The 25,464-nt window shown below is 46.0% G+C and overlaps 1 protein-coding gene across 10 annotated transcripts in view; it reads left to right on the top strand.

Moving 5' to 3' along the window:
• IKZF4 (IKAROS family zinc finger 4) overlaps positions 1–25,464 on the top strand; it is a 61,459-nt gene that overhangs the window by 16,367 nt on the left and 19,628 nt on the right. For 3 of the 10 annotated variants that reach the window (XM_075591352.1, XM_075591356.1, XM_075591351.1), the window contains exons 2-6: positions 636–690; positions 7,415–7,516; positions 18,391–18,639; positions 19,328–19,531; positions 23,401–23,550. In XM_075591352.1, coding sequence (XP_075447467.1) covers positions 636–690; positions 7,415–7,516; positions 18,391–18,639; positions 19,328–19,531; positions 23,401–23,550 — 760 coding nt within the window. Of the gene's footprint in view, positions 1–635; positions 691–7,414; positions 7,517–7,546; positions 7,728–10,697; positions 10,744–18,390; positions 18,640–19,327; positions 19,532–23,400; positions 23,551–25,464 lie in introns of those variants that run through there. The other 7 variants (XM_075591359.1, XM_075591355.1, XM_075591353.1 and 4 more) reach the window with 5 other exon arrangements.

Raw genomic sequence — 25,464 nt, 5'->3', positions numbered from 1 at the left:
ATGAGCTTGGGGGGGTGAGGTGTGTGTGTGTGTGTGTGAGACACTGTGTGTCCTTTGGGCCGTCACTCCGCCTCAGGCCAATGAGAGGTGTGCGGGGGCGGCCCAAGGGACCAATGAGATTTCCCCTAGGGACACCGGACAGGCAGGCAGGCATACAGTGCTTTCAATTATATAGTATAAGATACACTGTTCACTTAAGGTAACTATGTATTGTAACCATGTATTATTTGTTACCTTAACTCTATGCCCAGGATATACTTGAAAACGAGAGGTAACTTCTCAATGTATTACTTCCTGGTAAAACACTTTGTAAATAAAATAACAGTGGGATATGTCAAACAGGGCATTCCTATGAAAATAATGTTATGTAAACCTGCTGCAAGTTACTAAAGGCAAGGACTTGTCTATTCCATAACATGTGATGGTAGTCTGTAACGATTGCTAACAGACATGAATAACTGTTAACAAACATTCATGACTATCACACGTGAGTGAATAGTAACCTCTATCCGTTGGCAGTGTTTCACTGTCTGACACACGTGGAAGCTTTAATGTTGGGTTACACAGAATGTGTGCTTGTGAAGTGTCCATCACTGATCACTAGGCTAAAGCCGTTCTTGTTTTTCTCTTTGCAGAGACGCATGTTGAAGATGGAAATTGAAGACTACAATGGCCGCTCTTACATCTCTGGTATGTGTAACTTAGTCTTTCCCTCTGATGTGCACAGCTCTGTTGGTTTGTGAGGAATCCTTCCCGGGTGAAATGTTACTTTTGAGCTGTCCCCATATGACTTCCCCAATGGTCCTCACATCCACGAATAGCCCAACACTGAGCAGTGGGCATCCTCATTGATGTTCAAAGGTTTTCATTGGTCATGCAGACGTGTAGATGGATTGTAGCTTGTGTACCTTTTAACGCAGCAGTCTGCACTGATCGCCATTTTTTAAAAATGTTTTAACTTTATTTTACTTGACCTTTCCTAAGCGGTTATTATTTAAAAAAAAATCTGATACTTTTTTCAGGAGAAACAAGCTTTTTGAAATATTAAGTGTCCAGGAGGTTAACATTAAGCTTTCTCCAGAGCCCAGTGCAATCTAATGGTCATCATAGTAATCTCAGACACTAGATCAGTGTTTTTCAACAGGGGTTCCTAGGAACTCTTAGATTCCCCTGGCATCCCTAACGGGTTCTCTGCCATTTTCAGGTCAAATACAGAAGAATTTACAATGCACCTGATCTCAGACGCGCTATTAGAGAGGGTTGGGGTTCCGCAGAATTTCACAATATTATTATAGGGTTCCTTAACTAAAAAAAATTGAAACCACTGTGCTAGATATTAGAAAAATTATAATTTTTAACACGAGCACACTTTAAAAAAAAAAATTTAAGAGCAGGACAAACTCATGGAGTTAGATACGAACATTGAGTTACACTTATCTAGGCTTCCTGGGGTGTATATTGCTGCTCTAAGGCAGCGGTGTGCTCTAAGACTGCCGGCGGGGGGGCGCGGGGTTTACAGAGGCCCTGCGCGCTTCCCGAAGGCACTTAAATTAAGTGCCGGGGGAGCTGCAGGGTCTCTGTAAACCTAACTTACCGTGGCTTCGGCGGCTTCCTCCCTGCGTCGCCATGGCAACGCGGCGGCAAAATGACGCTGCGAGGTCATGTGACGTCGCGTTGCTACGGCAACGTGACGTCATAGCGCGGGTATGTGGGGGTGGGGGTTGGGGGGCGCGGGAGTGAGGGGACCGCCGGCAGGGGGGCGCAGGGAAAAAAGTTTGCGTCCCCCTGCTCTAAGGTACAAACATGAGTTCTAACTATATATACAATTACACTGTACAGAGCTTAGTAAACCTCACTGGTTTCTTTAAGTGCCGCGTCGGAAGAAGATATCTGTGAGGTTTCCACAGCTCTGTACACTTATACCATCCATAAAAAAAAAAAAACCTCATGTTGCTCCATTGATGTGCTTCATAACCTGTTAAAATAATAGTCCTTTAATAGCTAGAGGTATTCCTCCGTGTAGCTGTAAACGATTCTGGATTTAGAATCAATACTAACCATTACCGGCTCTGCATCCATTGGAACAATATCAACTTATTCTTACCGACCTGTTCCCTGATCCGGGGATCTCATGGGGAGGCTAGCGCACTTAACTTCCTGTTCATGTAACGCTGTGCTTTCAATCATTTGGTGGGAATCATTCAGACACAATTGTGCTATAACATAAAGGTGCCCTTTTGAGGACCGGGAATGCTGTGTTGAGTTACTGAAGTTATCAGAAGATGCTCATGGGGATGAGATAATTACTTTTTTTGTTGCTTTCATTGATCCATGAAAGATTGATCACATACCATGAAACGTAGGCAGCAATCCCTAATCTGACCCCTCCAGCTGTTACTCTGCAGTATAGCTCCCTTGTGTACGGTTTCCTTTACTGAAAAATATTTCTTTATTGGCTGTGTATGTTTGGCCTTTCCTGCTAAACTCATGTCAATGATGTAAACACTAATTTATAGCAAGCATCTATCTATCTGTCTGCCTCTGTCTTCCTTGATGTATTTCATGCAATAATCCATAAATTGGTATTACCTAATGCTTAGGCTGCGGCCACGCTGCCGCTGAGCTCGCTCATGCTTGAGAGCGGTGACATCACCAGCAGGGGGCGTGGCTATTATGTGAGGGGGCATGTCATTGACTGGATTGGGGCTGTGTCTCTGTCTGTCTGTGTGTGTGTGTCTGTCTGTCTGTGTGTGTGTCTCTCTGTCTGTGTGTGTGTGTCTCTGTCTGTCTGTGTCTCTCTGTCTGTATGTGTGTGTCTCTCTGTCTGTATGTGTGTGTCTCTCTGTCTGTGTGTGTGTGTCTCTGTCTGTCTGTGTGTGTCTCTGTCTCTATCTGTCTGTGTGTGTGTGTGTCTCTGTCTGTGTGTCCCTCCATTTTCTCTCTCACCCCTTTCCCTCCTCTGCTCCCCCCCTTCCATGTTCTGTTTTCTCCACGGAGCTGAAAGTGACAGCACATATTAAAACACGCCCTCTCCCTCCCCATTGGTCAGAGCAGCCTGCTCTGTGCCCGAATGTCAAGCTCCCTTGTCTCCCCAAGCACAAAGCTTGGGAGAGCGTGCGTGCCCGCACATGAGCGCACCTCGTGGGTGTGAGGATAAACATTTGCAGAGGTAAGCGCGGTAAGCGCCAGCGGGGACTCAGCCTTAATTAGACGCGCACATCTTGTGGCCTCTGATTTATAATTGTCGGCCAATTACTACTTGACTTCCCATCTGGTAGTTTACAGCCCAGAAGAAGTTCCCATTGGAATGAAACGCGCATCGGGTTAGAATGACGTTGCTACTTACACGTCACTAGCGTGACTGAGACGCAGGTCTAAATCTTGGCAATATTATAGACAGCGGGCAATGTTTGAACACCATTTATAATAGCATGTTAAATACGATTTGGACCCACACAGGGAGCTACTTTTATCAGTAAATACAGGATTTGCTTCAAGTATAAGCAACCGCATCTTCTCACGATTATATTTGATATATCACAGCACATATTTATGTTGGTTTGTCTTTCACTTGCTTAGTTTTCAATATTTATCTCAAACAGATACATTTGATGTGGACCCCCGGAGGTAACCACTAGCCTTAGGCTGAGTCCCCAGTCTTCACTGTGACACGCGCGCCCGGCGGGGGGCGGCGCGTGCACAGCGCTGCACCGCGATCTGCGGTCTGGGGGGAGAGGGAAGGTTTACGACGGGCGGGGGCGTGGCCATGACGTCCCGCGGCTGGTTTGCCCTTATTGGCTGGTTTGCCCTTATTGGCTGAACCGCCGGCGGGGCGTGGCCACGCCCCAGTCGCAGATGTCGAGGTCAAATTCCCCTGAAAACCTGTCGCGCACCGCTGGGGAAAGGTGCGCGACAAGGTAGGGACTGGGACCGGCCGGACTGGGGGAGGCGGGGCTTGATAGCACAGCGCACGCTGAGCCGTGCGCTGTGGCGGTGACTGGGACCGCAGCCTTAGATGAACGTAGGCTCATTGTGGGTGGGCTAGTGATTAACACAGGTCACTTGTTAACACTACAGCACCACTGTGTGCTCCTCATGCACACACTTACTGTTTGTATATGGTTAGGCAGAGACTGCGATGTGGATCCCTGCAGATATCCACTAGTGTAACATCTACACAATCTGTCTCATTGGAACAGCAGTTTTATTACATTTCATTACACTTCCTGGCTTCTTTGATAGAGGAACCACTTGTATTGAGTTCTCATCACCATAATATATTAATACACTTTATGACTTCTGTATTTATCAATATACACGGCTACACACAGTGCCTTAAGTGGTTCTCATTACTTACCCCAGATACTGTCATATATCTCCTGCACTATAGAGAGGTATTAATCGTATGTTTTCGTTTTGATACCCATTTATTTTATCAGTGGAGGTGGAGTGCATCTAATAGGGACTATTTCCTCTTATTGTACCCCAATCAATTATTTCCCTGATTGCACCACCCCCTCCCCCTCCCCTCCCCTGTACGTTCTGAGCAGGCAGGGACCGCTCCCCTGTTTGCTGTTTACATGTACAGGAGCCGTAACCTCAGAGATCCTTATTATTCTAGTATGTACCTAGTGTCTCTCCAATGCCATTATCACAACTAAAAATCACACACGGATTGCTTTCTGTGTGGTCAGGATGTTCATGGAGTGGCTTCGATTTTAGTTTTGTATGCTTTAATCTCTAAAATGTAGAACTATTGACCTTTTCACTGTGTGCTATAATTACTGTATTGCTTCAGTTTTGCCTGTTAGCAACCCCTTAGTTCAGGGGTGTGCAAATTGGGAGCACGCCCCCCCCCCCTCAGGGGGCGTGGGATTTTCTAGGGGTGGGCGCGGTGTATACTGAGGCCCCGAGCTTCCCTGAAGGCATTTAAATTAAATGCCGGGGGACCACGCGAAGCCACTGTAAATTTACTTACCTTGGTTTCCAGTGACACGTCTCCATGGCAACCCGTCGTCAAACGCCGCCGCGGGGTCACGTGAAAGTTTGCACACCCCTGCCTTAGATGATACCGTTGCATTGCTTGTAATCGGGTATTGTTGTGTCAGTGTATAACTGAAGATGTGTTGAATTTGTGCAAAACTCACCAATATGACTATCAGTAGCTTCCTATTTTAAGTGACACACCAGTTGATCTACGTGTATTTTTTTTACAGGTCAGCTTACATGTCTTTTCACCCTTGTTATGTGATAAAGATGGAAACGCTACTAAGGTTTTCAGGGGTGATGCAAGGGTGTGCTTCCATTCCAACCTACAGTTGTACACTCTGATTGGCTGAAATGTGCTGGCATGGTGCTGATGTATGACTCTTCAAACGGATCAATACAATTTCAAACGTTTTAAAAATGACAATGTAGCAGTTCATTATAGGACAACTATAGAACAAACTAAACGGAAGGGGCAAATGGGTCGAGCGCCCCTAGGCGTCACGTATTTAATGTGAGCCTCACGTTTTCTTATTGTTGTCCATCGGATCCTATCTAAATGTAAAAGCCGTTCTGCTTATAGCTCCATAACATGGCTCCCCAGGTGCAAAGCATTTCTAGAAAGAGAAGCGCAGCCTAGTTGCACTGCGGCCAGAGCCTTTGTCATCATTTCTATTGCAAGTGAGAGGGCAGCTGGAAAGTAAGAGCAGCATAACAGGCCGCCACCATAGACCACGTGGCTGGTCACTTTCTTGTAAATCACCACCCTGTTTGTTCTTTTCACACATCGTTGCTGACAGAATCCGGCTCCTCCATTGGGTCGCCAATGAAATACTGTTATGCGAGCTGACATTGTGCCTGGATATTACGGTTTTTAACCATTGCCTAAAATATTTTTGTTGCGGTCTGTGCATCTTTTACCTTTACATAAACATTTTACTTGTACATACTACACCATGAGGTCTGCCCTTGGTCCAGGAGTGCAGTATTTTCTTTGGCCTTTTCCATATCCAGGAATCCTGTTCCCCTGGATCATATTTGAACTGGGTAAAAACCCAGGTAATTCTCTAGTATCTGGTATATTGTAGATCACTCGCTATTTTCCAATATGTATTTATTTATAAAAATGTTTTACCAGGAAGGAATATGTTGTTACCTCTCGTTTTCAAGTGTCAGTACTGCAGGATTAATGCTTATGAATGACAGTATATTACTGCTAAAAGTTGACTTTAAAAAAGCTGTATCAAATCTGGTATAAACACCCCCTTTTTACCTGTTAGCCTATATTTAGGCATCTTTAAAACAAAACAACAGCAAAGATTGATAATCAACTTCCTGCCTGATGATAAAAATGTCCCCTCATCCCCCTATGGAACCCTTACTTGTTTAATCAGTGTTGTATATCATTCTGCAACGCCGCGTCCGCACTAGGAATAAGGAATAATAGCAGGATATATGTAGGCTGCAAACAGAAGCATATCCTTGATAAGTTTATTTATCAGGTCTTTGGGGTACTTAAAATAAATAAATTAAGTGTTTATATATCTATGTCTCTATGTTGTGACCTTGCTTATTGCTCTATGTGTGGAGTTGTAGTTGACAGTATGAAGAGCCGTGTACTTAAACATTTTGACAGCTTCACGTGGCTCGCGTTATTATTCCATTCCACTTTCTACTTGATTGTTTTATTTAAATGACTAGGCTTATCAACTGTGAGTCTGCATTTTATTTAGTACTTGGTTGTGCAGACTAGCAGTGCTGTTGAAAAATAAATATGATCAGTGGGTAAATACAGATATACAGTGGTTATATACAGTAGTTATTCACTATGTAAGGCTGAGTCCATGCTCCCTGCTTGCTCGCTGAGGTGCGCTGAGGCTCAGGGAAAGCGGGTGCTTTCCCTGGCCTTGCGGTTGCTTACCACATGCGCTGTCAGCGGGCCTTCAGGGGGCGGGCGCGTCACTGGCCGGGGGCGGGCCAGTGACGTCACGGAGCTGGTTCGCCCTCATTGGGTTGCACCGCTCACGTGACCGGCCTGTCTCGCCGGCAAGCGGGGGAATTTTAAATTCCCCTAAGACCTGCGCTTCCGCAAGCGCGCGGAAGCGCAGGTGAGCCCCTACTAAAGCCGCTCTAATTGCGGCTGTAGGGGCTCAGCGCTTCCGCCAGCAAGCACTTAAAATGGCCGAGGCCTAAGACAGTAACAGAGGTGTGACTTGTACCCTTGATTTTGTAATCCTGAGTACGAGTAATCGCTTTGCCACACATCCTGAGTCCTGTATCTGTTGCCTCCTGTGTCCCTTGATATCCTCCAAGAGTTACTGTGTCTCTAATGTGTTGAGTTTGTTTTAGGTAATTGGTATCCTGCCTGGTGCCAACCAACACCCCTCCCAGTACCTGTCTGAACTGATTATTTTCCTTGACACTGCAGCTGGTGACTCCTCTCTGGAAAAGGATTTCTCAGAAGCACTGATTGGACCCACCGTGAGCACCCCAAACAGCCGGCACTCCTCCCCAAGCCGCTCCCTTAGTGGTGAGTACGATCTCCTCCTCCCAACCACCTTTTGCTGCTCTTATGACCGAGGATTCATCTTGCAAAAGCAAGGCACTGAACTTTGCCTGTGATTAGCTACCTGCTTTGCTGTTTCCCTTGCCATTTTATGAACTCGCTGCCGGAAAGCTGGCAGAGTGAGCATACATTCATTGCCTTTATTACTAGTGGAAAAGGGAAGCGCAACATCCAGGTAACAGTTAAGTGTTAACACAACAGTCTCTTACTGCTTTGGGTAGGCAAGCTCGGCTAAGCTGGGGCTCCAAGTGAAGAAGTCTTAATTACACCCAATGACTGTAAGAAATCCTTTTACTGTACTCTTATGCTTAAGTTTACTACAAATATGATAACATCAACAACCCATCATAAACAGAATAGCAGCTGATGGTGTGAAGTTATGCCTTATTTTAGTGGCTGATAATATTTTGTAGTGGGTAGGAGCAGGTCATGCAAAAGTTAACCCTTTTGGGGTGGTGCAAATTTCTTACTACTGTATTCAAGTGATCCTTGCCTTTGTGGACATAAGGGAAGTCATTGAGTCTTCTGACTTACGTGATTAAAGTGTAGGAGAAACGTGTCGCAAATGCTGTGTTCTCATTGAAGTTCTGCCTGGTATTACTGATTTTATAACAAGGGCTTTCTTGTGTTGTTTTTTTTTTTTTAATGGTTTAGTAGTTGGAGAAATGTAATGTGGAAATGTATGTACAGTACAAGAAGTCTGTTTTTTTTTACTGTGGGGCATGGACTATTTATGATTGTATTTTTTAGAATATTAAATTTCTCTTAGTGAAGTCCCAGTTCATAGAGACTCGGGCAAAGGCAGACACAACACCTATTCCATAGGGTCCCATCAAGCTCTTTGTGGCACTCTTGAGCTGGGCTCATCCAATACATTTTTAAATAAGTGTGTGTGGGGGGGAAGGAGGGGCAATGTGTGAAGGTAGGGATGAGAGCAATACAAGAATTGAGATCCCTGTGACTAAGGCAGTAATAAGAAATAAGAGTGCAAATAAAATGGTATACAGGCATACCCCGCATTAACGTACGCAATGGGACCGGAGCATGTATGTAAAGCGAAAATGTACTTAAAGTGAAGCACTACCTTTTTCCCACTTATTGATGCATGTACTGTGCTGCAATCGTCATATACGTGCATAACTGATGTAAATAACGCATGTGTAACAGGCTCTATAGTCTCCCTGCTTACGCACAGCTTCCGTACAGGTAGGGAGCTGGTATTGCTGTTCAGGACGTACTGACAGGCGCATGCGTGAGCTGCCGTTTGTCTATTGAGCGATATGTACTTACTCGCGAGTGTACTTAAAGTGAGTGTCCTTAAACCGGGGTATGCCTGTAATTGATCTTGGAAGTAACAGCTGCTGTTCAGTACAGTGAGCCTGGGTAACATGCAGTAACTTCTATTCTCTTGTGTTGCAGCGAATGCATTATTAATGGTGTGTTGCCCTGCTTCTCACAATATTGAATAGTGACCGAGTGTGGGTACAAAACAAATGTAGTAAAGGTAGTAGATTGGGAAGAGGGACTTTAAATGTGATATGTTCCAAATGGAAAATATTGGAATCAGCACATTACCAAAATATTGAGCAGAACATGGGGAAATTTAAAGGTCTGTACCTCTGTACAGACCTTTGCAAACTGGCACATCCTGGAGAACCTACCAAGGTCTTGGACGCAGGAATGAAACATCACATACTAACCGTGTCAGATTCCAGTACAAGAACACCTGTAGGGTAGCACTTTTGCCAAGCGGAGCATTCACTGTTATTCTTATGTATATTCATTGTTTATGGAAACTTTATATAACATAACAAACTAAATATTTTCAACTAAAATCATTTTAGCAATTTACAGTGCCCATCCTGCCAACCTCCCCACCCCCTAGTTTAGAGAAGATGTTAGCCTAATGCCCCATTGCAAATCCCTTTATTCACCATGTGGTCGATCTTTCCTAATTTTCTTCTGCTAAACTCTCTCTATTCCACCTAAAGACTCCGTAAACTGCATAGTCTAATCTTCTCCCCTATACACCTTCTGGGTGTATATACCTACTGTATGCTTTCTCCTCTATGTGCTGCTACAGTACACATGAAGAAGAGACCTTAGATGAAATTATAATGAAGGCTTTCAAAACCTCAATGTAGAGATCTCCTATTGGTTTATTAAAAAGCATTATAACCTTTGACAAATTCACATTTCCCAGCCAATACAGCTATAAAGTTGACTTACTAGAATGAGCAATATACAGATGCAGCCACCAGTATCCGACGACTTGCCTGGGAAAATACTGTGGCTATCTCACTGTAAATGCTGCAACATTTCTGTGAGATTCTGCAGCCAGACTAATGGCCCATCGGATTAACACAGCCGGGGGTTCCTGTTGTCCCATTCAGTTTGAAGGGGAAGAAACAAAAAAGAATTGGGCAAACTCAAGAGGGCGTGTGATGCATCATGCATGAGTGGTTAGAACCAGAAATAGGATAGACACTAAAGAAAATGAGGTATTTAAGGCAATAAAAGGATGGTGAGCGGAGATGTCAAATATGTAATGGAAATAAACAAAGTGACCAACAGACCATTCCATTGTCAATAAATAATTTCCATCAAGGCATTGATCCTTTATGTATGGTGTTGTAGTGCAAGATCTATCTATGCTATATTGTGAAGTAAAGAGAAAAGGAAACCATTCCAGAAACTGATTAGAGGGCAAATAAACTGTATATAACGGAATATCAGAATAAGAAAGATCAGAAGTTTCACCAGTATAGTGTGTTGGGGGAGGCTAATAATTCGTAGCTCTGCATTTGGATTGAAAACCTTAAGCATTTGTAAAAATGTGGTAGAATATAGAGAAAATGATTGACTGAGCCTCTCCTAGAAAATTAGTAGGTATGGATGTATGGCATACTAAGTAATACTAACAACGTTATTTACAGAGTGGTTTTCTTACAATGGGATTCAAAGTGCTTCACAATTAAATAAGATAAATGGCTGCTGGTCTCACAACTTTTGAATTGTATAGGGACATCGCTCCCATCATGTATTGAATCTGTATGCACCTTTTGTACCTTTTCTCTGATTTTTCCAAAATGCAATAATTTAATCTACCCTTCCCCTCCCTTTTTAATTTCTGTACCCCTCCCAGGACCACTGTCTTACCACCTCTTACCAACTTTAAAACCCAATCAAATGTAAGTTTAAAAAAACAAAACATTTAAAGCTATAAAATAAACCCAGATGTAGCATGTACATGGAAAATTATTTGTGATGTAAGATTGAGCCCTATGCCATTTCGCATGCAGTGATCAGAGGAGTATATTCCTGAAGACACACACTGCGACCTGCCAGTGAGAACATCTGAACCAGTTGAGAACTGTGCCATCCAGTCCACAGAAATCCTTTATGCCCTCAATTAAAATTCCTTGGCCCAAGGTATCAAATATTGCAGACGGGTCAAGGAGGAGTAAGATTGATTGTGTCTTTTGCCACCAGAAGATCATTAAGCTCATGAACCATAGCTGTTTCAATACTATGCCGTCTTCTGAATCCTTACTGGAATGGGTCATATATCTTGGGTTGAAAGCTGGGTTTCCAGTTGGGTTACAACCACCTTTTCAATCTCCTTCCCTAGAAAAGGAAGTTTTGATACAGGCCTGTAATTATACATGCAGTCTGGGTCTAATGCAACACAGAAAAAAAGTGCAAACCCAAACCACCTAATTACAATTAAATAATACAACATTTATATCACCATCTTGGGAGATGCAGCTGGTATGAGGGTGTTTCTCAACACCCTAAGATAGACGCAACAAGAACACTCCAAAGCGCAAAACTCCCCTAAGGCATGTGGAAAAAAAGAAAACATAGTGCAAATGTGTATTACACAAAAATACAATTAATAAAAGGATGAGTGCCCACTCACGTGGTAAAAATATAATTCAGGTGCTTCCAGATTTCTGATCTGGAGCAGATATTTGGCAGGAACTCTCCTGGACCATAAACAAAAAGAAGAGGAAATATAGTGTAACACAATTTAATTTAAAAATACATATATGAGCAGTGAGCCCATCAAACTCACATGCTCCCACAAGAACACAAGCAGATTGATCGTGCTCAGCTGAAGCACCAGTAACTGGAAGCGGTATCCCTGCGAGTTTCTCCTCCGTAACACAAATCTTTCCTGTCTTACCTTCAAATACTTACTGGACAAATTATTCAATTATCTGAGCAGCCTTCTAAGGCCTGGGACATAGTGCACAAAACAGTGCTTTCCCTGGCCTTACACAGCGTGCTGTCCGTGGGCGTGTCGGGGGCGGGTCTGGGGGCGGGCCAGTGACGTCACGGAGGGCGAACCGCTCACGTGACTGGCTCTGCGCTCCGGCGAGCGCCAAATTTCAAAACTTCGTCAGGCACGCTTCCCCAAGCGTGCGGACGCGTGCGCGAGCCCCTGCTAAAGCCGCTCTCATTGCGGCTGCAGGGGCTCAGTGCCGAGCAGCAGCGCACCTCAGCACGGGTCGGCGCATAAGCGCTGACCATGCCCGAGGCCTTATGCCTACTCTACACTGCACTTTCCATAGATCCTCCTTCAGAAACCTTCTTATGGTTCCAAGGTTCAATAAATAATCTGGTCACTCTTCCTTCTCTTACAATGCACCCACTTCTGGAACAATTTACTGGAGTTCCTCAAAACCAGCTTCTGTTTAAGTTCTTTCAATACATTAGCTGTTTCTTGCTTTAAACATATTTGTAACTGCAATGTTGTGAACTTATTATTTTGTGCCCAGCACATACTTGAAAACAAGAAGTAACTCCATGTATTTTCCTGGTAAATATTTTTATAAATCTGCAAAGAGCAAACTATTATTTTGGCAAATACTGGGATGATTACATCCACACACTATAAGCATGTGTGCTGACAATTCACAGGTAGTGGGATGCAACCCCTGGGTAGTTTGAAACAGATTTGCGTGAAGACACAAATGCAGTCCCAGGGTAGGGACATCCTCTAGGAGAATCAAGTGCTTAACCCTGGCTATGTTCTTCAGGTGAAAGAATGAGGATTTAACCACAACTGAAACCTTATGTTTAAGTAGCAAGCCACAATCCAGGACAAAATAAAGATTCCACATACACATTCAGATGGTCAAAGCTAGCCCATGGAGCCAGAGAATCCGTGTTCACGTGCCTAGAACCCCAGCACTCGGACAGCACTGTTGAAATTCTGTCCCGGAAGGAGGATAACTTATCAGCAAAGTAGAGGGCAAACTTCAAACTGTGACTGGAAAAAGACTACAGGCATCCTGGCTTGCAAAGCCTTTCCATGGTGTGAAAGAGCTGTCCCTGTCTATTGTCTGCTGCCACAATCTCTCGTGACAGGAAATCTGACTTCATAGAAGTGATTGTGAACTGGTATTTCGCGATATGGTTTATCAGTTTAAACTCGTCCTCAACAATTCAAGTTCTACCGTCAACGCCATTCAAGTCTTCAACGATTCTTCTTTAATTCCTTTCTAGTACTATCGAACCAAGTGGTGAGGTCGTATACAAACAGGTCTGTTAGTATCCATTGTAACCATAATACATCTATTATAGTTACGGACAAGAGCACCGTGATCCTCACAGGCACCCATTATGTCAGAGAGATCCAGGGTTGCTAGAAGGCCCTAGGGTAGCGGTTCTGAACCTGGGATCCATGGACTCCCAGGTGGTATACAGAATGTGACATCTGTACCATATCACCATATGATTTACAAAGAGAAGTATCTGTGATTTTGTTTTATGTCCGATTTTTAAAAGTCCCCTAGTTTAGAACCTCCAGTTTTTTTTTTCCTCTCCCAAGCCACTGATGTTTGATCGTGGGTTTTGATTGGTCGTTGATACAGGCCTGCCAACAATGGCCACAGGAACGTCCGGAGAGTTGCCACATTAACAAGCATGTTTTGTATAATTAAATGCATATGACATTGGCAAAATACTTGCAAGGTTTTGGCAGATTTTCTGCTTTCAACAATAAAGACCAGAACGAGCAACAAGCTCAAAGTCAAACATGACATTCTTGCGACTCTCTCGAAGGTGTCGCCTAGAATCAAAGTGTTGGTTGGTAATAACCAGTCCTTGCCGTAAGGCTAAGTTTTGGCATGAAGTTGTGCAACTTTTTTCTGTGATGGAATGACGTTTGTATAAAGTGAAAAAATCTTTGTATTCTCAATCAAGTTTTTTGAATGATTGTATCTTGGTCTTTGTGATGGTGCACATACTGTAGCATAACAATACAAATGACTGAGTCACCATTGAGAGGGTGTACGTAACATCTCCCATTGAAACCAAGGGGTACGCCAACCAAAAAGGTACAGAACTTCTGCCCTGAGGGGTCAGAACCCTAAATGGGTAATACTGTGTCATTTCCTTGGGGGGGAGGCCGATGGGAGGGGGGGGGGGGTGGCTCCATTGAGCATAAAATCGAGTGATGATTTGACCAAACAACTTAGTCTGTCAGGTCAAACTTTTAACCTGGAAAACCAGATCAAGTGCGTGTCTACTTTTATGGGTAGCAGAGGAAACAAATTACGTGAGGCCCAGGACACTCATCACGCAGAGGTAATTGTAAGAGTTTATCATTGACCAGGTATTAAAATCCCCCAAAATAAGCCACCTGGCTTTCTCCAGGTTTGGGCCAACAACGTTATGCAATTTCCTTCAAAAATATATTTTGGACTTATTTGTATTAGTAACAATATTACTGACAAGTCACATCTCCAACAAAATGCTTGCAGTGGACACATGTCTGTTAAACACTGTTTAATTCCAATTGCTAACAGTAAAGAGCAAAACTAGCAGTGCAGCTTCAATAATGCTCTGCCTGCTGGATTGTGTGCTGCCACACACTGAACTCATGCATACAGCCGTGTACATTAGTCTCAATGCATCTCCCTCTGGCAAGTCGACACTCCATACAGTATTTCCTTCTGCCAGCCAGTTAAAGGATTAAGTCACCATCGGGAGTCTGATTTGCATTGTTCATGTTGCAGTATTCATGCAGGACATTTCTCTTAGACTGGAATGTTTGTTTAATTTCTTTGCCTTCAACCTATTTTTTTATTTTTTATTTCTTCCTCTGTTGCCTAACTGTTTTAATTAAACTGGCAAGCCAACGATTTAAAAAATAAATTATTTTTATTTATTTTGTAACTACTTTGTTCACTCAAGCCTTATGTCCCTGCTTAAAAGTATATCCCCACATTAAAGTGGCAATCCCACCCAAATTTAAACTGTATTCATACCAGGGAATCCTCTGGTGCTTTCCCGCTTTATTTTCACCTCTGGTAACCCACCTGTTGCCGAGATACTTGCTTTTGGGCGCAGGTACACTTCCTGGTTATTTAAACATGGCGAGCATGGTCGTCAAATAATAAGCTGCAATATCATCCGTTGCAGTCCGCCGGCCGTTTTTGATTTCCCTGGGATAGAGAGGAGAACACTGGTACTTTAATAAACCTCTGAATACTGTAAGAATATCAATCAATAAAATAAATACAGAAACAGGTGGGATTACTGCTTTAAAAAAAGATGTGCTAAGATTATTTTACTGCCCATTCAAATATAGTAAATATTGCCCAGTCTTGCAAGTAACAACTCCTAGGCGCCTTTTGGTTCACATCTACTTTCTCCAGGGTCATATAGTACAGGGGCGCGCAAACGTTTTTTGCTTTACAACTGCCCCCCTCCCACCCTTGCTGGCTTTCCTCCTTGGCGCCCCCCCCCCCTCCTTCGACGCCGCGGGGTCGTGTGATGTCACGTAATTTGCCGCCACGTTACCGTGATGACTGGAACTTGTTTGTGTATATCTACTATACTAGGGGTGCGATCCCCAGGCATTTAATTTAATGCATTGGGGAAGAGCGCCTCTGCAACTGCCCGTGCCCCCCAGAAAATCTCCCGCCCCCCAGTTTGCGCACCCCTGGTATAGTAGATATACACAAACACGTTCCAGTCATCTGGGAAAATAACCTGGCTCATTTGCAAATGTTATATTTATATTTGCACATTCCCTTTTTTTGTCACAATTTGTTTCAACTAAACCTGATATGAGTCTTCATTATAAAATGTCTCACGGAACCCATTGTTTATACATTGTGTTGATTGCCTAATTCCAGAAGTGCATTCCTTTTTCTGGAATATACAGTACCACAATTGTATTCCGTTCTGAACTTATAAATACCAAAAAGGCTGCTTACCTTTGGAAAGTTTCTGATAACTGCAGGTGCAGGTGAAGGTGACTTGGCTCATTTTCTTGTTTGCTACAAAATGAGACTACATTTTAGATTGCTAGGTACCCCCAAGCACCATAAAAAAAATAGTATCATGTGTATTTCTATATACGTGGATGTAAGGGTGTGACTCCAGATAACACAGAAAATGGATAGGATTCAATGCAAGGTTGGAGCAGTATATCCCAACATATTCTGTATCACACCAGAAGGAACAATTAAGCCCACGACATCTGTGGTATTTTTATTTGCGGGAGTCCGCTACCAAGGGTACTTTAGAAGCAAGAATAAATGCAACGGTCACGTATGGCACTCCCTGTGAGCACGTGACCTGCATATGGAACAAGGATTTATACACCGCTATCTAGCTGACCCACTTCTCACATTCCGCAAAGGTCCCTCAAATGAGTAATATCTCCCCTCACTCCCACCATTATACTGTCACAGGCAGCACACTTGTGAGCAAGTGACTTATATATGTGTAACACCCCTTCCCTCCTCCACAGGGAGATTTGGCTGATACGGGTGTTATGGTGCTAACCTGTTAGGCTAACAAGAGGCCTAAACCTCCACGCTTGGGGAGCCTGGGGTGGCTGGTGCAGTGCCTCCACTCGTGAGGATCCCTGCATTGGCGGGATAGCCCCTCATGGGAAACGGTATACCTATATGGTATGCCACCAATAACCACAAGGTATATGCGACCTATTTACTATGGTCCCATAGTCTCAGCAATACAGTATACACACACAATCACAGTAACTGTCCCCCAAAGTACTGAGAGTGCCCTGGGCACCGGAAACCCAATGTCCCTCCCAGAAATATGTGAGGGCCGCGCTACCCTCCCTGTGTGGTGTTGGTGCACTTGGGTACCTTCCTGGGTACACCAGAGTATATTCAGGCCGCATCCATGATCCAATGATGCAGGGCCTCCGACACAATCACCGTCTCGCCTTGCGTCCGGTAGCACTGTGTGGCCGTTCACCCAGGCCTGGGGGAATCCTCCGCTGCGGTTCCGTCTGTTCCGCTGGATCTTCCGCACACTAAGGGGCATGTCCCTTACTATTGGCCAGCTCTACAACACCACTACAGTTTAGGGGAACTAGCTGGGGCCTACAAGGGAATGGGTCTGGCCTAGTCAAGGGGGCTTGACTAGCTCCCCGGACACTACCTCTCCCTTTGCCGATTTCTGTCAGGACTGATCACGTCGCCTCCAGTCCGCGGAGGAAATCCTGAACGACAGGATCTCATCTTCCTGCAGCGCCAACCTCAAGATGACCGCTGCCTTACACACAGTCCCTATGTATATGGCTGCGCCAACCACAACATGGCCGACACAGCTCACTAAACCCTCCCACGTGACGGGACCACTGCCAGGGAGGAGGCAAGGCAGGGTACCCTGCTACATATGCAACCAGGGTTTATACACACGGCTAAACTAACCAACTCGTCTTTCGCCTCCGCAAGGTAGTTCAAATTAGTTAATATTTACCCCTTACTCGATTGCATCGGTCCACCACCACCACCACCCAAGAAATATCAAATATGAAATATGCAGAGTCTAACAAGTGTATTTTTCATACAATTTCTAACCAATGTTAACCCCTGAAGTGAGATTTGATTAAAATACTTAATATCTCATGATATTATCATGACAGCAACATTAGATTATTTGTGGGCATTCATATTTGTTTACTTTGTCTGCAGTAGTGTGTATAGTTTCTTTCTTTTGTAGCCCAGGAAATACCAAAAAAGAAAAACAAAACACAGAAGTACTGCACATCTAAAAGCAGCAATTCAATTTCCCCTCTCCCCTCTTTCCCTTCCTCCCCCCCCCCTTTTCCCCCACCCTCCTCCTTCTTTCCCCACCCTCCTCCTTCTTTCCCCACCTTCCTGAATCCCAATGTGCTGCCACTCTCTCCCATGGGTGCCTCGGCTCCAGGCGAAAACTCAGCTGGCCGCACTGCCTGGAGATACGGAGGCTGCGATTTGGCTCTTCTCTCTCCCACCACAGAGGAGAGAGAAACCTCTTCATCTGCAGGCAGCGCAGGATGTGTCCACTGAGCAGCTGACATGTTTGGGGGGGTGGGAAGAAGGGCTTTGTTTTTGGAGACGCGTGCGTGCGTGACGCGTGCGTGCGTGTGTGTGTGTGTGTGTGTGTGTGTGTGTGTGTGTGTGTGTGTGTTGCGTGTTGCGTTGCGTTCTGAAAGTAGAAGTGCTCGAAATGTAAAAAATCCTTCATGGTTGCCTCTGCTCAAAAAAGGTTGAACCACTGCTCTATAGTTATCCAAAGTCAATCTATCAATTGGTAGCGGTTCTGCAGGTTTCTGTGCAGGTATCCAGAGTGTGGCGATCAATGGAAAGATGCTCTCTGATTTTCTGGTTGACAAAGAGCACAATGTAGCAACTCTCAGCAAATTTCTACGAGGCAGATATTGGTTAACAGATGCTATGCAGCGTCCGTAAGTGTTTTACTGAAGCAATGCTCTGTAAATATCCAATCGGTGAAGCAGTGAGTAGCAGATCGATCAAGTAATCCACTTATTTTCCTTTCCCATCTATCTACCTTTACAGCAAACTCCATCAAGGTGGAAATGTACAGTGACGATGAATCTGGCCGCCTTCTCGGACATGAAGACCGGCTGAGTGAGAGAGAGGATGGGGCCATGGCTGACGACTCGCTGGGCTACTGCGACGGTCCTGGACATGACCCCCACTCTCCGGGAGGCATCCGCCTCCCCAACGGCAAGCTGAAGTGCGACATTTGTGGGATGGTCTGCATCGGACCCAACGTTCTGATGGTGCACAAGAGAAGCCACACGGGTGAGCCAGGGTACCAGAAACTACCAGGGCACAGGGAGAAACTCGGCATGCAGGGTGGTACCGAAGCTCCCACCGTAGCAGATACAGACACCCTCCGTGTCTTATATCCACGTCCACCAATGATGCCGGGCCGACACTCTAGCAGTTCCCTTTGACCTTTGGCCCATGTTTTAGCAAGTGGTGCAATGCCATAAGACACCTGGCAACGGAAGACACCTTACAGCCCTCTTCTGGCGAGTGAAGGTGTCTTATGGTATTGTACCACTTAGTGAATAGGGGCTTTAGTCTATTAAAGAGAACTGCAGATCAATCCTTGGCCCTAACAACGTCAAATCAGTTCACAGCACGTGACTTTTGCCCATTCCCTTGATACTGACAGGTCCTTTTCAGTGTGATATTTAAACGAACAGATTATGTTCTTTAAGCATTTTAGAGCACTGCTCTCTTCCTCAAATCACACAGTACTAGTATTTTTATCAAGTAAAGAAGCAGAGTCTCATGACACTTTTCAACAGGTATCTAGTTTTAAAATGGAAAATGCTACTTTACCCATCAAATTGACTATATGGAAAGACTTCATAGAGCACAAATCCGTGTTTGTGTCACCTTGTGGTGGGAGGGACAGAGTAGATGGGCCGTTGGTCCCATGTGTGTCTGAGTTACTAACCAACTTGCTGTTGTGTTGCAGCACTCAGCGGGGACTTTATGTTTGATGCTGTTTCAGGTGAGCGGCCCTTCCACTGTAACCAGTGCGGTGCCTCATTTACCCAGAAGGGGAACCTCTTGCGGCACATCAAACTGCACTCGGGTGAGAAGCCCTTCAAGTGCCCATTCTGTAACTACGCATGTCGCCGTCGGGACGCACTCACAGGTCACCTACGCACCCACGCTGGTGAGTTTACTTGATGTATTTTGCCCTTCAATCCATCTTTTCCCACTAGACCCCAGCGTCATTAGCCAGGTAGCCCTACTAGTATTAATTGGTACTCTGCCATGCAGAAGTGGCATCGTTTCCACACCACCTTGTGCAGAGTAAACGTTAATTGTAAAATCCGTCCAAATGAAGTGCTCACCTTTTCTCTGCAACTCTGAATCCCCAGAAAATTAGAAGATTTGGATATTTCTTTGGTGACAGCAAGAAACTAAAATCTATTATCACGTCAAGGTTTTTATAAACAAAACGGTCCAATAAACGGTATCATACCCCCTACTCCCTCCTTTACTATATCGAATAAAGGACCAACGTGGCTACCCACCCCGTCTTTGATAAACAAGACGTGATCATTTATTTTAAAAATCATTCTTCATTGATAACTTTGTTCCTATATTCTATTCCACTTTTCACCTGTGAGATCTTTTCAGGACTCCATGAAATAGTACCACATTTAAAATGTGGGTAACACAAGTTTAAAGAATATTTCTGCACTGTCTCTTGTCGAACAAATGCAGAGTAAGTAAGGTAGTGAACCACAAGAGCGTACGTGCTCATGGCTTTTGATGGCAAATCAATGCAGCCCATACTGATCCCATGTTCATCTTGTCCTATCAGGGAGTTTTTCTTTTTCAAATGAGATCCAAGTATTTCAAATATTAAAGTGTCCAAGAGGAGGGAAACCAGGAGTTGCCTGGAGCTCAATTGCATTATTTTCAGCTCCGGGGACCACGTGGTTACGCAGATACATACCGGTAAAGGTACTGCTGGTGCTTCCTGGAGGGGAATGCAATGCACTACCTTTGCCGGAAGTATCTCAGAAACCAGGGGGACGCCAGAGCAGAAAAGATTGCGTTTTTGCTCTGAGGACCCCAGGTTTCCCTCCACCTCATCTCCCCCCCCCCCCCAAAAAAGGAAGGGAACTGCTGCCTTAACCACAGTGTTTAACACCTTGACCGTCAAACATTTAAAACACCAACCACATCCCGCTTATTAATTAAGCAACTAAAAACATTCCTACTGTTATTTGACCCAATTGGCATGGGTTCTTCAACTCCAGGCTTCCTCTTGCCCACTTGAGCCACCAATCCAGATGTGGCCTAAAAGTAGAGATGTGTGAACTTGCTAGGATTCGCTTCGCCACGGTTTCCCTCAAACTTTTCAAAAAGTTCCAAAATTTGCAAACTGCCCCTCAAACTTTTTTGATCAAAAAGTTCTGAAAATGTTGCTTCAACATGTTGACGTTTTAGTGTAATTGGTGAATTTCACCTGCGAATCTGTAGTCACACAACATCCAGATTCTGAGCTAGGGCTTTCTTTTCTTAAAAAAAAAATAAATAAAAAATAAATAAAAAATATATATATATATATATATATATATATATATATATATATATATATATATATATATATATATATATATATATATATATATATACATACATATATACACATACACACATACACACTATATATTTCTGAGTTCACTGTATGTCTGCGTCCCTAGCGGCAATCTCATTGGTCCCTTGGCCTGCCCGCCCCCGCACCTCTCATTGGCCTGAGGCGGAGTGACGGGCCAAAGGACACACAGGGACACCCACACCCACCCACCCCCCCACCCCCCCCCCCTCTCCCGGTGCCCCTCACTCTCTCCCCCCTCCCCACCTCACCCAAATCCCCACGCTCTGCAACATCCCCAGCCGCAGCATCACCCTCCCCGTGCGCCGCGGAGAGCAGCAAACTACAGCCTCCTCCTCCCTCGCGGCGCGGCCCGGGCCTCCTGCACTCCCCCTCACGTGCGCCGCTCCCGGAGGAAGCGCGGCCCGGGCCTCCTGCACTCCCCCTCACGTGCGCCGCTACCGGAGGAAGCGCGGACCGGGCCTCCTGCACTCCCCCTCACGTGCGCCGCTACCGGAGAGGGGAAGCGCGGCCCGGGCCTCCCGCCTCAGATCCACGTGGGAGCTGCCGGACGGATGACTTCACCTACCCTCACCCCCCTTCACCCAACCCTCACCCCCCTTCACCCAACCCTCACCCCCCTTCACCCAACCCTCACCCCCCTTCACCTCCCCTCACCCACCCCTCACCTCCCCTCACTCCACTTCCCTTCCCCCCCCCTCCACCTCCCCTTCACCCCCCCTTCACCCCCCCTCCACCTCCCCTTCACCTCCCCTTCACCTCCCCTCCACCCCCCCTTCCCCCCACCACCTCCCCTCCTCCTCCACCTCCCCTTCACCCCCCCTTCACCCCCCCTCCACCTCCCCTTCACCCCCCCTCCACCCCCCCCTTCACCTCCCCTCCACCCCCACCTTCACCCCCCTCCACCCCTACCTTCACCCCCCTCCACCCCCACCTTCACCCCCCACCTTCACCCCCCTCCACCCCCACCTTCACCCCCCATCTTCACCCCCCTCCACCCCCACCTTCACCCCCACCCCACCTTCACCTTCCCTTCACTCCCCCCTTACAACCTCCCACCACCTCCCCCCTCCTCACCACCTCCCCCCACCTTCACACCACCTCCCCCCACATTCACACCACCTCCCCCCCCCTCCCCCCCTTCCCACCACCTCCCCCCCTTCCCACCACCTCCCCCCCTTCCCACCACCCCCCCCTTCCCACCACCTCCCCCCCCTTCCCACCACCTCCCCCCCCCCTTCCCACCACCCCCCCCTTCCCACCACCTCCCCCCCTTCCCACCACCTCCCACCACCTCCCACACTTCCCCCCTCCTCCCCCCCACCACCTCCCCCCCTTCCCCCCACCACCTCCCCCCCTTCCCCCCTCCTCACCACCTCACCCCCCTCCCCCCCCTTCACCCCTTCCCCCCTTCCCACCACCTCCCCCCCTTCCCACCACCTCCCCTCCTTCCCACCACCTCCCCCCCTTCCCACCACCTCCCCCCCCTTCCCACCACCTCCCACACTTCCCACCTCCTCTCCCCCCCCCTTCCCACCTCCTCCCCCCCCCTTCCCACCTCCTCCCCCACTAGTGTGTGTACACACACTATCCCCAGCACCACCACATCAGCACACCGGTATCCCATGCCCCCCCAGCACACTGGCATTCTCGGCTCCCCGCCATTCCCAGCCCCCATCAACACCATCAGCACTCACACATCGGCACCTTTGCACCTCCCCCATCGGCACACCCACATCCGCACCCCCACATCAGCACCAAACCCTCCCAAATCAGCACACCGATACAATCACCATAAGTACAGCCACAACAGCACTACCACCGCACATGGGCCGCGTGGACCACTCCCCACCCAAATGCCACACACACACCACAAACATCCCGGGCAACGCCGGGGCTCTCAGCTAGTATATATATATATATTTTGGGCTAAGGAATTTAGTTTTTTCTGTACCGGGCAACATTTTAAACCTGTGCAAATGTTTCTTTGGTAAAAAAAAGACACATTTTGCATGGTGGTTGAATTTGGGTGAAATGATTGTACTTATCCACCTAAGAGTAGCCAGCCACAGCTGGGCCAATCGCCAGTCAACAGCTAGACCAATCATACGCGAGCCCCCACATCCATCCAGCTGCCCCATTCACTAGCCTACTACGCATTACATAACCAGAATAAACACATGAGGAGGAGGGAGGAAAGCATCCCCTGGCAGCATGTTGCCTCTTGGATGAAGTCCCAGGGCTTTCATTCCAGCTGCAGCTTTGTAAATGAGGTTCTGAGAATCCTAGAAATAGTTTCTTGTTGCTTTTCTTTCTATGACACCTTTTTTCCTAAGTGGGGCTGCACCATTCATGTCAGTGTGCTTTTATATCCGGGTTTTATGGGCAGGCTCTGTTTTCATTTCTTCCAGTCTCCTCTCCCACAGTCGGCAAGCCCTACAAATGCAACTACTGCGGCCGCAGCTACAAGCAACAGAACACACTGGAGGAACACAAGGAGCGCTGCCACAACTACCTGCAGAGCCTTGGAACGGAAGCCCAGCACCTGTCTGCACATCCAGGTGAGTGACCGTGTGTTGCAAAAAAAAAAAAAAAGGGTGTTTTGCAGATGGTTCAAGCTGAAAAAGTATTTCTATTCAGTGTTCGGAAGGATGAACTTCAGTCAGTAGTATACTGCAAGGTATGGTTTAGTTGTGAGCACTCTTCTGCGTTTTTCTCAAGCCTTTGTTCTTTATCTTGTCTCCCTGTTCCCACCAGTAATTGGTAACTGGTATGATGCCGTGCAGGGCAGAGAACACCATATATGTGCTCCCTGTGGTCTACTCAAGAGTTGGCTGTATGAATATCTCTGCGTTATAGTTGTAAAGCTACTTGGAATTGAAAACGTAGTGCTATAAATATTTTACTATCTTTATTAACACAGGAAGGTAAGAAAACACCCATTTTAAATTACCAAAATAACCTGGTCTTGCCTGTGGTTGAAGCATTGATCTGGTTTCTGTGCCCCAAAATTGTTTGTTCTTGTGAGATGAGATCAAATATTAATAAATGAACTTTGATTATTTTTTTTGGTTCTCGGTGACATTAAAACAGTCACTCTCAATCTTGTACTGCATATAAGAACCCCATCAGATGGATAAGGTGCAAAATAGTCCGTCAATCCACACAATGTCCCCAGTATCGCAAAGGAAATGGCAAGTCTGATTACTGCACTTCAAAAACCTTCTCCAGGATCCAGCAATATTGGGTATAGCTGCAGACCTTTAACTGGCTAATAGAGAACAGAGAAGTAAAGAAGATGTATGGGCTCTTTAGCAATTAGAACTGTTAACTCGTAATTCCTCTCCCTTTCCTCAACAGAAATAAACTGTACTATAGGGATTATTAATATTATTGGTATTGTGGATCTGGCAGACACAAAACTAAACATACAGGCCAGTATGAAGTGTGTATATGTATACACACAGTTGCTTACCTCCAGGTCACTAACAGAGGGAACCTTAAACCTGGCTCTCTCTTTGCAAAGACATGGCTGCTGGCGGACACTAGGCCACACCCTGTCCGTAGAATGCCATAAAAGCATAGCACCCTGTCACAAATGTTTCCTTCATATAAACCTAACAAGGGCAGATTGGAGGGGTTAATACCTCCTGGTCCGGAGCTCAAAAATTAACCCCCAGCAGAGTGAACCGATTTAAAGTGGTACAGATCTCTTGTACATTCAGCAGGAGTATTGATTATGTATATATATCATGACATGTCCATATCAATTGGAGCACCGTGAGTTTTAACTTGTCCTGATGCCCGAATGAATCTAGGAAGCCTGATGCCGCGCTCCCACTTCAACCGGCTCTTAGGATTCAAATACACATAAGATCCCACTGGCATACGCTTCAATGCACCATAATGTGGAAAGTGTTTTAACTCACGTTCTCGTTGGACGAAGCTCCTGCTGTGCGTGCTCCCATGCGCTGATAGCAGAGGAGAGTGGTTCCCGGTGAGAAGAAATGCCGGTGCACAGCAATACAAAAGTAGAACGGGATGACCAGAAAATAAAGTGTTTATTGAAGCTTGGCAAACATATAAAATGGTACCGGAGCTGACACTCTTGTCATCCCGTTCTGCTTTTGTATTGCTGTGCACCGGCATTTCTTCTCACCGTGGGAACCTCTCTACTCTTCATATAAACCTCTCGGAGCACAACCTAATTGGTAATATTACGGTGGTACATGGTGCCAGGCTTCTGTATTCACCTGCCCCTGCCGCTCCTCTGAGACTTAATACCTCAGTAACAGGATCACATTAGGCAGGGGTGCGCACATTTTTTTGTTTGCACGCCCCACTCCCACTCCCGGCTTTGCCGGATCTCTGGCATCGGTGGCATCCTGTGATGTAATGTTGCTATGGCAATGCATTGCCATTTGATGCTGCGTTGTCATGGAGGCACGTCGGCGAGAGCAGGTAAGAGGGAGTTA

Source organism: Ascaphus truei, chromosome 3, assembly GCF_040206685.1.
Source record: "Ascaphus truei isolate aAscTru1 chromosome 3, aAscTru1.hap1, whole genome shotgun sequence".
Taxonomy (NCBI): Eukaryota; Metazoa; Chordata; class Amphibia; order Anura; family Ascaphidae; genus Ascaphus; species Ascaphus truei.
The sequence above is the reverse complement of the archived record's forward strand: the minus strand, read 5'-3'. Positions and strand labels throughout refer to the sequence as shown.